The sequence below is a fragment of the Coffea eugenioides genome, chromosome 2, assembly GCF_003713205.1.
Source record: "Coffea eugenioides isolate CCC68of chromosome 2, Ceug_1.0, whole genome shotgun sequence".
Lineage (NCBI taxonomy): Eukaryota > Viridiplantae > Streptophyta > Magnoliopsida > Gentianales > Rubiaceae > Coffea > Coffea eugenioides.
The window spans coordinates 71437825-71454204 of record NC_040036.1 but is presented as its reverse complement, the minus strand read 5'-3'; the positions used below and the strand labels follow the sequence as shown (position 1 = coordinate 71454204).

Genomic DNA, 16380 nt, shown 5'->3' with positions numbered 1-16380 from the left:
GAACATATAGTGAAACAGTACACTCCGGATTAATACATGGTGGGAGATTATAGGTTCGTTGTCTAGCGTCTACTACTTTAAATATGTTAAATTTCGTTCTACATTTTCTTGTGCTGTTCTAAAAGCATTAAACGTCTGCAGTATGTGTGTGTGTGTGTGTGTGTAAGAGAGAGAGAGAGAGATGCTCTTTTCAGCTTAGTTTGGGAAGAGAAAACTTGTTATGACAAAAAGGAAAAGGAGAGAAAATAATTAAGTTTATTTTCCTGCGGTCAGGTAGCATATATAGAAAATGAGATGATTTTAGATGTGTCCAAAGGCTAACGTTGCGGCAATCTGAATACATATCATCAATTGCTTTTCTACCTTGTTTGCTTTTGCTTTCGCATTGCTGCTTGGTTTTCTATCCAATTTCTTCCATTTCTTCTCTTTTGACTCAACTCCCAAACGTCAGACAGAGACGTCTTTCTCTTCTCTTCTTTGCCACCCAAACCACAGCTCCTTAATGAGGGAGAGGATGGAGTGTGGGCTAGCAGGCGGAATTGACTTTAACAACAACCAGAAGTACAGATGCTATGAATGTTGCAATAACAGCACAATACTAAAAATAGCCTTCACATGGTTCTTGAAGGCATGTAAGTATATACAATTATGGGATGTTTTCCCATCCATGCCCTCTATTAGTATAGCTAACTACGCAGCATCAGCTAGGGCACCTGCCCTAAATTGTTTTGCAACAATCATATTCCTAAAGTTTCCTTCTTCACTGGTCTAGAAGTGGGAAAGTTGAATCCTAAATCAGCTGATCTGCTACAAACAGTGCTGCGGAAACTCGTCAAACTACTAGTAAGCTTAAGTTCCAACAATCTTGAAGCCGATAAGGCTATATCCTAAGAAATAGTTGCAGGAGGAATACTCCTGGAGACCCAACTAATTCCAGCTGTGGGAGCAGAATTGCATGCAAAGCGTACCTACAATATTCATACAATCTTACAAAGCAACCACACACCATCCCAAAAGAACAATGAGTACCTAGAGAAATGCCAGACTTCAGTGCTCAATGCTACCATTCAGTTCTGAAATGAACCCAGAGAAATTGCCAATCTTCAGTAAGTACCCCCTCGATTAGACAATTTGACGATTAGAACTCACAAAGTTGCTTATCCCATCCATAACAACATGGAAGTGGTCATTATTAGGTAAGAAATAGAAACCGATTGTTGCCTGTTCCAGATAAATCAGCTTGACCTCTTGGCCAGCCTTCACAAGTCCATTTGCGTAGGCCAGCTGCCAGTCCTGAAGAAGGTCCAAACCAGCCACCACGACAAGACTCTTAGGAAACTTAACTCCTTCAAGACTTATACCATTTGGACCAAAAGGGTTACACGCAGGATGGTCCCTGTCTGCACCTTCAGGAAGATATGCCCTCCAATACCAGTCACGGTCTTGAATGGTTACAAAATATTTGCCATCTAATCGCACTTCTGACTCAGTTCTCTTTTCTCCACCAAATAAAGGATTGAGCAATATATTTCCCAACACTTCAATATCAGATTCTATTGCCCTTAAAGCAACATTATGAACTATATTACCACCAGAACTATCACCACATAAAAATATATGAACTTTTGAGTCTTTTTTACTCTGCAACCATTTCCTTGAGCTGACCCACTTAACAGCAGTCCAGCCATCCTCATATGCACAAGGGTAACGGTTTTCAGGTGCTAATCGGTAATTAACAGACACCACAACCGCCTTACAAACACCAACTAGACGTCGGCAAAGTGTGTCATATATAGAACTATCAGCAGAGGAATGAGCAAAGCTTCCTCCATGGAAGAAGATTATGACAGGGACAATATCAGATGTGATAGGTTTTTCAAGTTCAGCCAGAGTTGGCAAACCTTCTCCTTCCTCTGCTGGTCGATAGACTCGACTAAGCAAGCCGATTCCCCGGTCAATAATAACATCAAAAGAGTAAACTCCATCAACTGGGTTTGCATTGGGAGGAACCCTGTGATCAAGGAATTCAGCCAAGTGGCGATCAAAAGTCCCATCTGAACGGCGAAGGAGTTTGTATGACAACTTGAACTTGGAGATGAGGATCCAGGTATTCAGTGGAACCACCCGCTGTAATGCAAAAGCAGTAAAAACTGAGAACACAATAAAAAGTACCAAAGCTGACAAAGCCTGCACTATCAATCATGATACCCTCAATCTATACAGAGCATGCGATCAATAAGCAAATCGGAGACTACATGTTAAGTTCAAAATAATTAAAAAAAAACACACAATAAAAAAAATCCTGTCAAGAAATGGGATAAATGTCAAAACCTTCTTATAGTTTGTTAAATTTTCTAAAGAAAGCTCTTGCTAGCAGTTTTGAAAAACAAGTCTAAACATAACACTTCAGCTGGTGTTTTTTGCACTTGATTTCTCTTATCTTCTACATTTCCGTTAACTGCTAATCTACATACCTAAGAGTTTCTGAATCTACATACCTAAGAGTTTCTGAATTATAACTCCTACCAAGTATCCCCAGCCTGTCCGGAGATTGTAGCTCATTTCTCTTTAAATCAAATTAAACCTACAAAATATTGCATATACAAGCAGCTTCCTTTCTCCGTCTATATTTATCTTTGCCATTACAACTTCTGTTAAACTAAGGAATCTAGAGAGAAGAAGTTAAGAGAACATGAGAGAGTCACAAGATTAACCACTAGGAGCCAAAAAAAACTACCACAAAACACAGAAAATAAGTACAACACTGAATAAACTAAAAAAGACTGATAGAAATGCAATAACTTGGCACAAAAGGAAGAACTTCTACAGAACAGATCATCATCAAACTAGATCCTAGGAATACTCTACCCCTACCAAGAGTTGAAGTACATAATTATAGCCCCAAAATCAGAAAAAGTAAAGCTTGCTCGCAGGTGCAGAATCAGAATGTCTAAAAATCAGAAAAAGTAAGGCTTGCTCTCAGATGCAGTATCAGAATGACTAAAAATGAGCCACGCATGAGCAAGGGGCAGAGCACCTAGCAAGATTCACCCAAAACCCAAATTTCAACAGACGAGCTAAGAATCTAAGGCAAACCCAAGTAATAAAACATAATTACCTGATCATCAAAGCCAAAAAGAAAGAAAATCAGGAACAATAACATGTAAATACCTTGGAGTCAGTAAGATCAACCTCATTACTCCTAGCCATTGATCACTAAAGCTCCTTTCTTTATTTTTATGAGAGGAAGAAACTCTATAGCCACTCCAAATTCACAAGCCCAGTTAAGAATTCAATATACAATACCCCACTTCAGCATGCAGATCACATTTGCAAGATTCCAGCCCAGCAACCACCCTTCCCCTTCTATATATATCTGGACTATAGATGCCTGATTTTTTTATATATATATATATATATATATATATATATATATATATAATGTGATTCTTTTAAAAAAGAAAAAGAAAAAGAATAAACTTTGTGGGGTATATCAAGATACAGATGAGATTGGAGGTGAACGGAAAGAGGTAATGGGGAATGAGTAAGTGAACTTTGGCTATGCTTGGCTGGGCGGTGGTGCAATAGCATATATGTCTTTTCTGAGGCTAAAATAGATGGGGTGCGCTGGTACATAATTACTGAATTACCACTCACAGATACAAGAGAGTAGAGAAATACTTGAAATTAGGTTGATGTCCACAACTACTTAATTATCAAATTTATTCTTCATACCATTATTAATTTTATGTTTCTACAATGAATATTTTGATGGGTGTTTTTTTTGGCACTTGTTATACACTTAATTTATGTTAAAACTATCATTACATATATGTATTATTTACCAACAAGCCAAAGGCTTGTATTAGTGAATTTGTTTGAGTTGTTATAAAAGTTAAGGTGCAAGTAGCTTAGCTAAATACTCAAACTCAAATTTAGATTGACCAAATTTGAACGTGAACTCAAGCTACTCAATAGGGGGATCCAATCGGTCAAGTATTGGAATTAGCCTGATCGAGTAGTATATATATATTAATATAATATAATCATTGAATATATGTAATTGTAATTAGTTATACACAAATTTGCTATTATATGATTTATGATACTTACGCTTAAAATGCTTGAGCTTAAACTTGAATAATTGAGCTCAAAAAGGCTTAGAAAGGATTTCAAGCCTTCTCAAGTCAAGTTCAAGTTCAAACGACAAACTCACGAGCCATGTTCTCGTTCAAGATCAAGTCGCATACGAACAGTTCTTGAGTATGACTAGACTTGATAACCACCCCTAGTTAAAAAAGTATACAAAATCCATTTATGTTAAGTTATATGGTTGGAATTTTCATAAATTGTTTTACCCTTTTTGTTCTCAATCAATTGAAATACAGATTTAGTTTTCCTACTCTATCCCTAAATTGGGGGCATATATATAACTTTTATTTAAATTTGAAACTCTTTTCCAACTGTAAATATGAAATTTGCCCACAATGACAAAAATTTAGCATGCAAAATATGAATCCATATAAATACATCTAAGATATGTGCTTCTCTTCGATAATGAATTAATTTTTATACCCTGACAGTATATATACTATCATGTTTAAATGAATATCAACTTATTAAAATTTTGAATTTAAATTCAAATTTCATATATATATCATATATTTAATTGTGATAGTGTATATACTTGTTGGTGTCTTGAAGATTAACTTTGATTAATTAGTTTTAGCTGTTCGAACAAATAACAGTTATGCGAAATATGAACTCCATTTGCCAAGAACTAGAATTAAGCAATTTCTTGTACCATCACTTCAACTTTTTCTTTTTCTTTTTAAAGCTTGTGACTTGTCCTTTTCTGTATGATCCCTAATAACTTTAATTGTCACGTGCACTATTCTTACGAAACGTACAAGGATCATTTTCACATACTCCATCCGTCCCATTTTGATAGTTCTGGTTCTTTTTTTACACAGTTTAATAAAAAGTAGTTAATTTTGTTGGAACAATCAATTTAGGTATCTATTTTCCTAAAATACCCTCACATTAATTAAAGTACAACTTTATGGGAACTTAAATTGATGGTAAAAAAAGAATCAACTCTCATTAAATGAGGTAGGTTTATAGTAACAACAACTTACATTGAATAAGGGTATTTTAGGAAAATTAAAATACAACTACATTCTTCAATTGGAAAATGGACTACAATTTGGGATAAACGAAAAAGGAAAACAGGACTATCAAAGTGGGGACGGAGAGAGTATAAAATAATCTTCCCCTAAAAAAAGATATAAAATAATCTTTATGACATTAACATTCCCGCTGAGAAACCGTTAGTACACTGTCATGGTAACTTAGCCCCTATGCTACAAATTCTGTATCTTCTCCGCCCTAAGAATTGCTCAAGTCACACCAAACTAGGAAATAATTGGCCTTGTTTTTGTTTTTTTAAATACGAATAATTGCTTTTACAGCATGAGATCCAAAATCCTATTCCCACCAAGAACAATAAGTTGATTTGATCACTATATTGTATTAGATCGTGGAAATTTTAACAATATAGAGGGTGAATTGATCCAAATTAACGATAAGGAAGGAGATGAAATATATGAGAATTGAATTAATACTCATTATTTTTGGACCGAAAAGTAATACGTATTTCATCAACTTGACGAGGAGAGATTAAAATTTTTGTAGGAGGAACTGCTATCTAATTAACCATTTACAGGGAAGAAATTAAACTTATACATAGTATTTAAAAAAAAAAGTTCTACTATCTCTAAAATGGAAGCGATGTCGATAAGGGCAAATGTACAATCACGCATTTGTTGAAGGCGCACTTTCTAATTAACCCTAATGTATGATTGGAAAAAAGTTCTAGTAGAAATTAGTACGTAGTAAATTACTAGCTTTATTTTAAAATAAAAGAAGAAATAAAGGACGAGCAGTGTAAACATAAAATTTTCTTTTGATTAATTACATTTACCTCCCTTGAGTTTCAACCAAACTGCAAATCAGTCCTTGAGGTTTGGCCAAATAATAAAATGGCCCTAAAATTGACAAATTCATAACAAAATAACCCCTTCTGTTAGTCAACAAATGTTGACTACTTGCTTCTTAACGTTGTGAACAAAAATGAGCACTTTAATTGCCCAAAATATCCATCCTGTCTAACCTTTCTATCGGGACACCTTTTTACTTCTCCAAGCAAAACCCCAGCCATCAATCAATGTAAACATTTGAGGCTCCCACTACTTCTAGCCTGTCTCTTTTGTCTGTTTTGGATTCGGATCTTCACCTACTAAGAGAGCTACTTTTGAGCCAACTCCCTTATGTGGAGTTGGCCATCACCTTTAGTGTGGGGTGGGAGGTCATTTAATGTGATTTTGCTTAAGATTTATATGGGTGCTGTGCACTCGTATGATCCGATGATGATTTAATCCTCATCGATTTTTCATGATCCTGTTGGATCACCCTCTTAGTATATGTTAGATTATGACTAAGAGTAAGTGTAAATGTAAATGATGATAAGTGACAAAAAAAAGGGAGCTACTTTTGTACACTTAATCCATCAATGAACTTTTAAGCCTATCTTTCGAAGAAAAAAAAAAAAAAAAGGCAAAACCCCAGCCATCAACATAACACTACTGCCTGCAATCATGATCTTCCTCTGTACATTCAACCCCAAATTTAGCAAAATTCTGTACACTATTTTTGGGCTGAAGAAATTTTTTTGAACCAACAATTACAAGATAATTAAAATAGTGCTCAAATGGATGCAACAGCCAGCGTCTCCATTCGAATTTACAACCATCAGTAAATTATTTCTCCATTCCACAATATTAGAGAGAACACACTTCACTGAATCTGAAAATAAACTTATAGCAGCAAAATCTAACAAAAAATGGAAAAAAAAAAATCAATCATTTTATCAAGGTAAATGAAAAGCCAGCTCTTGCTATTGAGTCTGCAAAACAAAATCATGATCCATCCCACAAAATCTGAAAAAAACACACTTCACTGATTCTCAAAATAAACTTATAGCAGCAAAATCTAACAAAAAACAGAAAAAAAAAAAAGTCAACCATTTTATCACAAAAAAAAAGAAGAAGAAGAAAAGCCAGCTTTTGACATTGACTCTGCCATAATTAAATCGTGAGCACCAAACTGACTAACTTCAGTCATGGCATGTTGAAGTCTAGGAATTTCAAGAAGAAATATGTGGATATGCTCCCGTTGTCATCATAAACATATAAGTTTGTGTTATTTTGGATAAACCACTTGTTTATCCCTCACTTTTAGATTTAAAAACCAAAAAACACTCCCTCTTATTGATGGGTTTGTAGACGGAATCCTCTATCTAATATTTTATGTCCACTTTCCTGTCCAATACAAAACTAAGTAGTTCCACTTATTATATCTGCTGATATGGCACATAAAAAAGAAAGACTGTTTGGCTGTTTTATTGGATAGAGGTTCCCAAAATTATTTGCTTTCACTTACACTAGACAAAAAAATTATTTTGTTGAAGAGCAGAAAATGGTGGCAACAGGTTTTGGGAATTGTAACGGTAATAATAGGGTTTTGGAAATTGTAACAAAGTTATGTAAACAAAGGAAACCTAAAAAAAAAAGAAAAAATAAGAAAGCATAAGGTAGCCAAACAGCCTTTCTTTTCTATGTGTCATATCAACAGATATAATAAGTGAAACTACGTGATTTTGTATTGGACAGGAAAATAGATATAAAATATTGGACAGAAGATCCAGAAGATCCCGACTGAGTTGATAAGGCACGGGTTTGTTTTCTTTCCTAACCCATGAATTTGGTTTGACATGTGTAACTCCATTAGAAGAGATAACAGCCAAGGGTGGAGAAAGGCGATAGACATGGCGGTGCATCAAGTGGATTTGTAAAAGTTGCGGAAAAATTGTATAGGGAGATAAATCAAGGTTTGAGAAGGAGGAGAGAACTGCGGCGGTCCTCAGCCACCGCACATTGGCATTTGAGAACTTGGACAGGAATGGAAACTCAGTCCTCTGTCTCTCGAAGTTGGGATCTCTTTTTGTATTCTTTCAAGATCCTTGGCGGTAGAGAAATTTCATTGTTGCACCTACCTTTTTACTCTTCATCCGAATTGCAACTTCTAAAATTACTTTCATTCAACTATTTCAGTTGGATGGCATATGTGTCATTTTATGCCTTCCGTCTATGGTGTTTTGATGGTGTTAGTAATAGGGGTGAGATGTTATTTGGCAAAATGTTAAGGGTTGGTTTGTAGTTTGGCTAAACTACGAGGAGGTAAATGTAATTAACCCTTTTTCTTTTCTAGGATAAGGACAGGAAGTGAGGAACTTGACGTCCAAAGGGTAGGGGACAAAAGGTAGGTCTCCGGCCTGAAATGCGACGCGAAAGCGCGTGACGACAAACAGAGCCAGCTGGCTGAGGGAGACCACTTCAATGATGCGATGTGACATAAGTACCCTTTTCTTTTCTATTATTGTACAACCTTGTACGGTGTATTTTTCACTTGGGAGTTTATAGGTTTATCTGCGGTGTAACCGACGCGACTTGACTGGTTTTAAATTGTACTTTTATGGGGAAATTGTGTTGTGTTTTTAGTAGGGGTGGCAATTCCTGACACGACCCGAAAACACGGCACGAATCTAACACGAAATTAATGGGTTTAGGTTGAGGTTTCAGGAGTTCGGGTCAGAATCGGGTCGAACCCGATGAACTTGAAAAGAAAACAGGTCAATTTCGGGTCAACCCGTGGTGACCTGATATGATCCGATGTGACCCGTTTACGAATTAAAACTAATTTAATAAACATTAAAATTATTTTATCTAACTAAACTAAATCATTCTTTTTTTCTAAAGACATTAATTACTTAATCCTAAATGAATTTATTTAACTTGTGTGAAGTTAAAATTATTATATTTGGACAAATAATATATTATGTTATTTTTTACTTTTATGCTGTTTTAATTTATTTTATATTTGGTTTGGGATAAAACACTTTTATGATGTTTAATTTATTTTAGATTTGGTTTGAAATTATTTATTTAAATTTTTATTACTTGATGATGTAATTAATTTTGTGAAAAATTGATTTTATTAGAAATTACAGTGATAAATTAATAAATTAAAATTAAGTTTCGGGTCATTTCGGGTCGACCCGCCAACCCGAAATTTTCGGGTTCGTGTCAGGTACCCTGACCCGTTTCGAGTTGGCGGGTCGGGTTCGGGTCAGCAGGTTCCTTGTTATACTTAAGCTCAACCCGACCCGTCAACCCGAACCCGACCCGATTGCCACCCCTAGTTTTTAGGACTAAAAATGGGACCAGCGCACGTCTAATTGCTGCTCAGTTTTTAATAATAACAATTAATAATTTGTTTTGATGAAAGAGGAAAAAGAAAAACAAATGGAAGAAAATGCGGAAAAGTGAAATCTATTCACACGAGTTACTTACAGTAAGGATAAAAATTTATCAAGTTCAACCAACTTTACTTGACGCCGAGTTTATTCGGTCAAGGCTTAAATTTGAACATGACTTGAATTCGAGTACTTCGAATAATTTGATGAATTCGAATTAAACTTTCTCGTTGGGATTCATTGAGTCTGACATGCACATTTAGATACACATAAAAAGTGAAAACTACCCACTACTAAAGCCATGTTTATAACTCAATTCATTACTTAAATTTAATGGATTTAGATCTTATAATATTTAAACGAGTTTGATAACCAAAAATTGAATATATGAATTAATTAAATGACACTGAATTTCTCAGGCAAAATTTGCTCTAAAAAAGAAATAATAAGATATGCACTTATCACTGAATGTGATACACACTCAAATGTATTTGATTTAATATTTAACAATTTAATAATTTAATGGATTCAAATTTCAAATTTTATATTTTAGTTTTCAAATTTCAATTTTATTAAATGCACCCTAAATTGTCCAATTACGATTTTCATAAATAAAAACATATGTTGCAAGTATTAGATTTGTGAATAAATATGTTTACATATATATTGCTAATCATTTTTTATGTTTCCGCTGGACAACTTCTAAATAGGACAAGAATAGGATGAATCTTTTCTCCTCTTACGTTCTTCCCTAACTCCTTCTTGTGTCCAAATCAATTTGTCAATGAACGAAGGTACCAATCGAGTTTCACCTTAGGCCTTCCATCTAAAGTGTTTTAGGTTTTCAAGAGCTAGGTTAGCCATCAGTTAAGAGCGACTTGTTTCTTCTTCTCCTTCTTTTTCCCTTTTCTTTCATCTTTGTTTTCTCCTTCTCATGCGAGGAATAGGTTTACTGAAAATAGCCCATTTGAATTGCTAGATTTTCCCAAAAAAAAAAGGCTTTTTTTTAAATTTTTGCTTTATATATATATATATATCACGTATATTACATTGTACAATGTGTGTTTACTCTTTAAAAAAGAAAAAAGAAAAACTTCCAAAAATCTTAATCCAGATGGGAGTGACATGAGCCAGAATACAAAGATCTTTTAGCTGACAGTTAAAAAGGTGATAAGGGCCCAAAGGCCCAAGTAAGCTTATGGGTCCAATAATTGGGCATGATAGGCTAATGGCATTTGGGTCTAGAGTGGATTCGGCACACAAATGAGTTTTTATTCCATTGAGATTTCTCAGCGGGTACGCATCCTGCTAATCATTTCCTTTCTTCGCTGGCTATCGGCTTTTTCTTTCTTTTCCCCCCCAAAACTAAGGCCTAGTTTGGGAGTTTTAAAAAGAAAAGAAAGGGATGAGAAGTTTAAGTTATGATAACAATAAAAGAAGGGAAAGTGTTGGGTATTAGAGCAGAAAAAGGTAGAGCAAGAGTGAATACGTATTGCAGAAGTCTGATTTTATTGAGGCATAAGCCATGCTTTTATATAGCATAAAGAAAACAGAATTAGAGAAAATCTGGAAAAAAATCTGCTAGAGATAAGATCCTACAATCAGAATCATATCACGTACTTGACTTATCTATTGCCTAAGAATAGCAAAGTGAATAACTAACTGCTGCAATCTGTTAGCAGTTCCACAAATCATGCTTCTCAACACTCCTCCTTGGTTTTGGAACTGCATACTCCTAGTTTTTGCCTCAAGAACTCAAATCTTTCCTTGGGAAGAGCCTTTGTGAAGATATCAGCACTTTGATCTTCTGTTTTGCAGAAAATCAGCTGCACTTCTCCCTCCTTTTGCACTTCTCTCAAAAAATAAAGCTTTATCTTGAAATGTTTCGTTTTGCCATGGAACACTGGATTGTTGGAAATAGAAATTGCAGCCTCGTTGTCAACAAATATCTGAGTGCAATCTTCCTGTTTCATGTGTAGATCAGTCATGAGTTTTCTTATCCATAGTGCTTGATTCACAGCAGCAGCGGCAGCTACATATTCTGCTTCTGCAGTGGATTGAGCTATGACATCCTGCTTCTTTGAACACCATGAAAAAATTCCAGACCCAAAAGTAAAACAGTAACCTGAGGTGCTCCTCATATCATCAGCACATCCAGCCCAATCACTATCAGAAAAACCATGAAAATTGAAATCTTTAACTTGACTGTACCTTATTCCATAATCAACAGTACCTTTAACGTATCTCAAAATCCTTTTTGCTGCTTGAAAATGAATTTCACTAGCACAGTGCATGTATCTTGATAACAGACTCACTGCCTGCATGATATCTGGCCTGGTTGCAGTCAAATACATTAGACAACCTATTAAGCTTCTATACAGCCCTTCATCAATTTTTCCAGCTCCATCTTCTTTGCAAAACTTCTCCTTTTGATTCATTGGAGTCGCAGTTGATTTGCACCCTTCCATGTTAAATTTTTTCAGGACCTCCTTTGCATACTTTTGCTGGCATATAAACACTTCATTTTGCTTCTGTTGTATCTCCATACCAAGAAAGAATGACATCATACCAATATCAGTCATTTCAAAGACATCTTCCATCTCCTTCTTGAACTTATCAATCAGCTCCTTGCTGCTTCCTGTAACAAGAAGGTCATCAACATATAAAGATATCACAAGTATTTCACCATCAACCTTTTTGATATATAAGGTAAATTCACTCAAACTTTTTTCAAAGCCTAAGTTCATCAAGTGTGCATCAATTCTGCTGTACCAAGACCTCGGTGCCTGTTTTAAACCATACAATGCCTTTTTTAGACGATACACCTTATTTTCTTTTCCTTGAACAGCAAATCCTTCAGGTTGCTCCACAAAGATTTCTTCCTCCAGGTATCCATTTAGAAAAGCTGACTTAACATCTAATTGATGTATAAGCCAGCCCTTTTGTGCAGCAAGAGCCAACAACATTCGTATGGTATCCAATCTGGCAACTGGAGCAAATGTTTCGGAGAAATCTACTCCAAACATCTGAGCATATCCCTTAACGACGAGTCTTGCCTTGTGCTTGTTTATAGAACCATCAGAATTTAATTTGGTTCTATAAACCCATTTGACACCTATCACCTTTTTGTGTGTAGGTCTGTCCACCAACTCCCAAGTTTGATTTTTATCTATCATTTTGAGCTCCTCCTTCATTGCAACTATCCATTTCTGATCAGTTGTAGCTTCTTTAAATCCTGCAGGTTCCATAACAGCAACATTACATCTCTGATAAATATCAGAGAGTAATCTGGTTCCTCTAACAGGTTCTTCATCGACATCATCATTCTCTACCTGCATTTCAAATTTATCTTCATTTTTCCAACTCCAGCTGTCTGACTCAAGGAATTTAACATCCCTGCTCACAATTATTTTGTTGCTTTGTGGTGAGTAGATTCTGTAGGCCTTTGAAGATGAGCAATAGCCTACAAAAATCCCCGACTCTGCTTTCTTGTCTAACTTGTCTCTTTTAACCTGAGGAATATAAGAGTAACACAAACAACCAAAGGTCTTTAGATAAAGCAATTTTGGCTTGTAGCCATGCCATGCTTCAAATGGCGTCTTTTTCAGTAGAGCTTTTGTTGGCAATCTGTTTAGTAAAAAAATTGCCGTGTTCATAGCCTCTGGCCAAAATTTCTTTGGCAGCCCTTTATCATGCAACAAGCATCTTGTCATCTCCATAAGAGTCCTATTTTTACGCTCTACCACTCCATTTTGCTGGGGAGTGTAAGGGGCTGTCAGTTGGTGCTCTATGCCTGCATCTTCACAAAATTTGTTGAATTTTTTTGAGGTATATTCAGTTCCATTATCGGACCTGATCACCTGCATGCTGCAACTACTTTGATTTTCAACCCACGCTTTAAACTTCCAAAAGATGTCAGCAACCTCAGATTTGAATTTCATGAAATAAATCCAACACATTCTAGTGTAATCATCAATGAAGAGAATATAAAACTTACTACCATTCAAAGATGGTGTTTTTTGAGGTCATCCAACATCTGTATGTATCAATTGCAGCTTATGTGTAGCTCTCCAAGTTGTACTTTGGGGAAAAGAAAGCCTTGATTGCTTCCCGTATTGACAAGCAGCACATGTAGGAAGCTCTTCATCTAACTCTGGCATACCTTCTACTAAGTTGTTTTTCTTCATTGACAGCAGAGCAGCATGATGAAAATGGCCCAATCTCTTATGCCAAAGCGTTGCATCGTTAATTTCTTTGTGTACAGCCGCTTGCTCCTCTCCCATCAGATCCAAAACAAAACTTTTGCCTTTCATTTGAATTCTGAACATTTCTCTTCCTTCTGGATCTTTAATTATGCAGCTTTTATCTTCAAATAGCACCTTATAATCTTTTTCCAACAACTGAGCAATACTCAAAAGATTTTGATCAATTTCTGGAACATATAAAACATCAGAAATTAATTTCAAACCTGTGTACCCTTCAATTGCCACTGTTCCTATGCCTTTTACAGCAAGGTAAGCTCCATTTCCAATCCGGACTCTAGTGGTAGTAGTTTTATCAAGCTTTCTGAAAAGTTCTCGATCATAAGTCATGTGGTTTGTAGAACCACTATCTATAAGCCAGCTTTCCATGGAGCTATTAGTAGCAAAACATGAAGCTGCAAACAATTGCTCTTCCTGAGGTTGATTCTCAGCAGCCTTGGCTTCTTCTTGTTGCTGTTGAGACTTGCATATCTTTTCCACATGCCCTAACTGACCACATTTGTGACATCTTACATTTGGGTTCCACCAACACCTTTTCTGCGGATGATTGGTTTTTTTGCAATAAGGGCAAAGTGGATATACTTGAGATTTGTTATTTCCAGGCACCTTTTTGTTGTTTTTCTTGTTCTTGCCCCTGTTGTTGTATTGTGATATGGCTTGAAAGGCACCTTCCACCGATCCTTCTTGCCTCATCAGCCTTCTTTGTTCTTGTGCCTGTAGTGCATTTAACAACTCTGCCAAGGTGATACTTGACAAATCTTTTGAGTTTTCCAAGGCCGCGATTGTAGCCTCGTACTTTTCAGGGATTGTAACTAGAATTTTTTGAACTATTCTAGAATCAGAAAAATCAGTACCAAGGAGTCTTACTTTATTGACTATGTCAAGGAGTCTGTCGGAATAGACCTTGATAGTTTCTGAATCTTTCATCTTCTGCATCTCAAATTCACGAATCAAGTTCAACACTCGCATCCCTTTGATTTTTTCATCTCCTTCATATTCTTTCTTCAAGAAATTCCAGATCTCATGCGCCGTTTTCAACGTCATGATTCTGGTAAAGATTGTGGATGTGACAGCTGCATATAGACTTGCTCTGGCTTTCGATTTCCTTTGTCTCCTCTCATTATGGTGTTTCATTTGAGCAACTGTTGGATTGTTTGGAAGAGGAAGTACTTCATAATCATCCTCTGCAGCCTCCCACAAATCATTTCCACCAAGATACGCTTCCATTCTAACAGCCCACATTTGATAATTTGTTCCATCAAATATGGGAGGTCCAAGTTGATAAGTAGAGGAAAATTCTGGATTCATCGTAATAAGGGGTAAGTGTTTAAACTCTCTCAATCCTCACAGATCCCTCAAGATGAGAGCTCTGGTACCACTTTGTTGGGTATTAGAGCAGAAAAAGGTAGAGCAAGAGTGAATACGTATTGCAGAAGTCTGATTTTATTGAGGCATAAGCCATGCTTTTATATAGCATAAAGAAAACAGAATTAGAGAAAATCTGGAAAAAAATCTGCTAGAGATAAGATCCTACAATCAGAATCATATCACGTACTTGACTTATCTATTGCCTAAGAATAGCAAAGTGAATAACTAACTGCTGCAATCTGTTAGCAGTTCCACAAATCATGCTTCTCAACAGAAAGATAGAGAAAATTTTTAAATTGTTTGGGGAGTTTAGAAGTTAATTATTTGTAATTTGTTTATTGGTATATTATGGTAAAGTTTGGCATCTAGCAAAAATTTCAAAACTTTGCTTCCACTTTCCTTTCATTTTCTCTCCATATTTGGATAGAATTCCTTTTTTCCCCCTAACAACCCATTCCTCCATCTCTCTCCCTTTTTCTCCCCTTTTACTTCCACTCAAAAACTCCTAGACAAAGGAAAATGAGCCTTTCCTTTCCTTTCTCTTCTTATCATTCCAAATCCCTTCATTCAAACTAAGCCTAAGTGTGTTTCCAAACTTTTCATAATTAGCTAACTGCTAGTGATGAGCTGGTTTGGTTTCTTATAACATTTTGAGCATGTTCTAAACTGATTTTAAATTTTTGTATAAAATTTTTGAGTTCATTTCAAATACTTGTTAGTTTTAAGCCTCATTTTCTATTGGATATTTTCAAAATTTGATCAGTTGCAAGATGGGAGTCCATCTTAAGATCCGACATAAGACCCATCACTGTCTAGTTCCTGCAATACTCAGAAGTTGTTCAAATCTATTTGGCACCTTTTCATATTTTTGATAATTAATTTCCATCTAAATGGTGTTTAAACATAAAAAACTGTCTGAACACTTGTATTGATGTTGAGAAACTTTTTAACCAACACAAATACACAAATCAATGGTGAAAGATTGCAACTCTTGGTCATTTCAATCTCAATTGTATAAAGGTTTAGTAGGAATGGTTTGATACAGAAAATCATTTTCCTATTACTAGAATTCTCTGCAAAAAATACATCATAGTTTAAGTTGGTTTGTCTAACTTTATGCAAGAGTTAAGACAAACACCCTTCAAATTATTCTAAAGGATATTTGTCCAAAATCCTTGCATACAAAATTCTGGACAAATAAAGTCTAAAGGAAAGCGATTTTGAATCACGATTTGAAGTCTTTTTGTATCATTTGCTTTGTAACTTTTAGCCATTTTCTCTTGTATTATCCCTAACAATTTTTAGGTTTTATTTTCCTTTCTACGAAATAATGGCAAGTTCATCGAAGGAATTAGCAATCAACATTGTCAAACTTGA

At 35.6% G+C, this 16380-nt stretch overlaps 1 protein-coding gene across 1 annotated transcript; it reads right to left on the bottom strand.

Annotated features, from left to right (window-relative positions):
- Positions 1-562: 562 nt before the first annotated feature.
- LOC113761714 (gibberellin receptor GID1C-like) lies at positions 563-3357 on the bottom strand. Its single transcript, XM_027304818.1, has 2 exons — positions 3172-3357; positions 563-2127 (listed from the first exon to the last, which is right to left on the bottom strand). The coding sequence occupies exons 1-2, from the start codon at positions 3208-3210 to the stop codon at positions 1123-1125; spliced, it is 1044 nt and encodes a 347-aa protein (XP_027160619.1). The 5' UTR covers positions 3211-3357; the 3' UTR covers positions 563-1122.
- Between the last annotated feature and the right edge of the window lie 13023 nt (positions 3358-16380).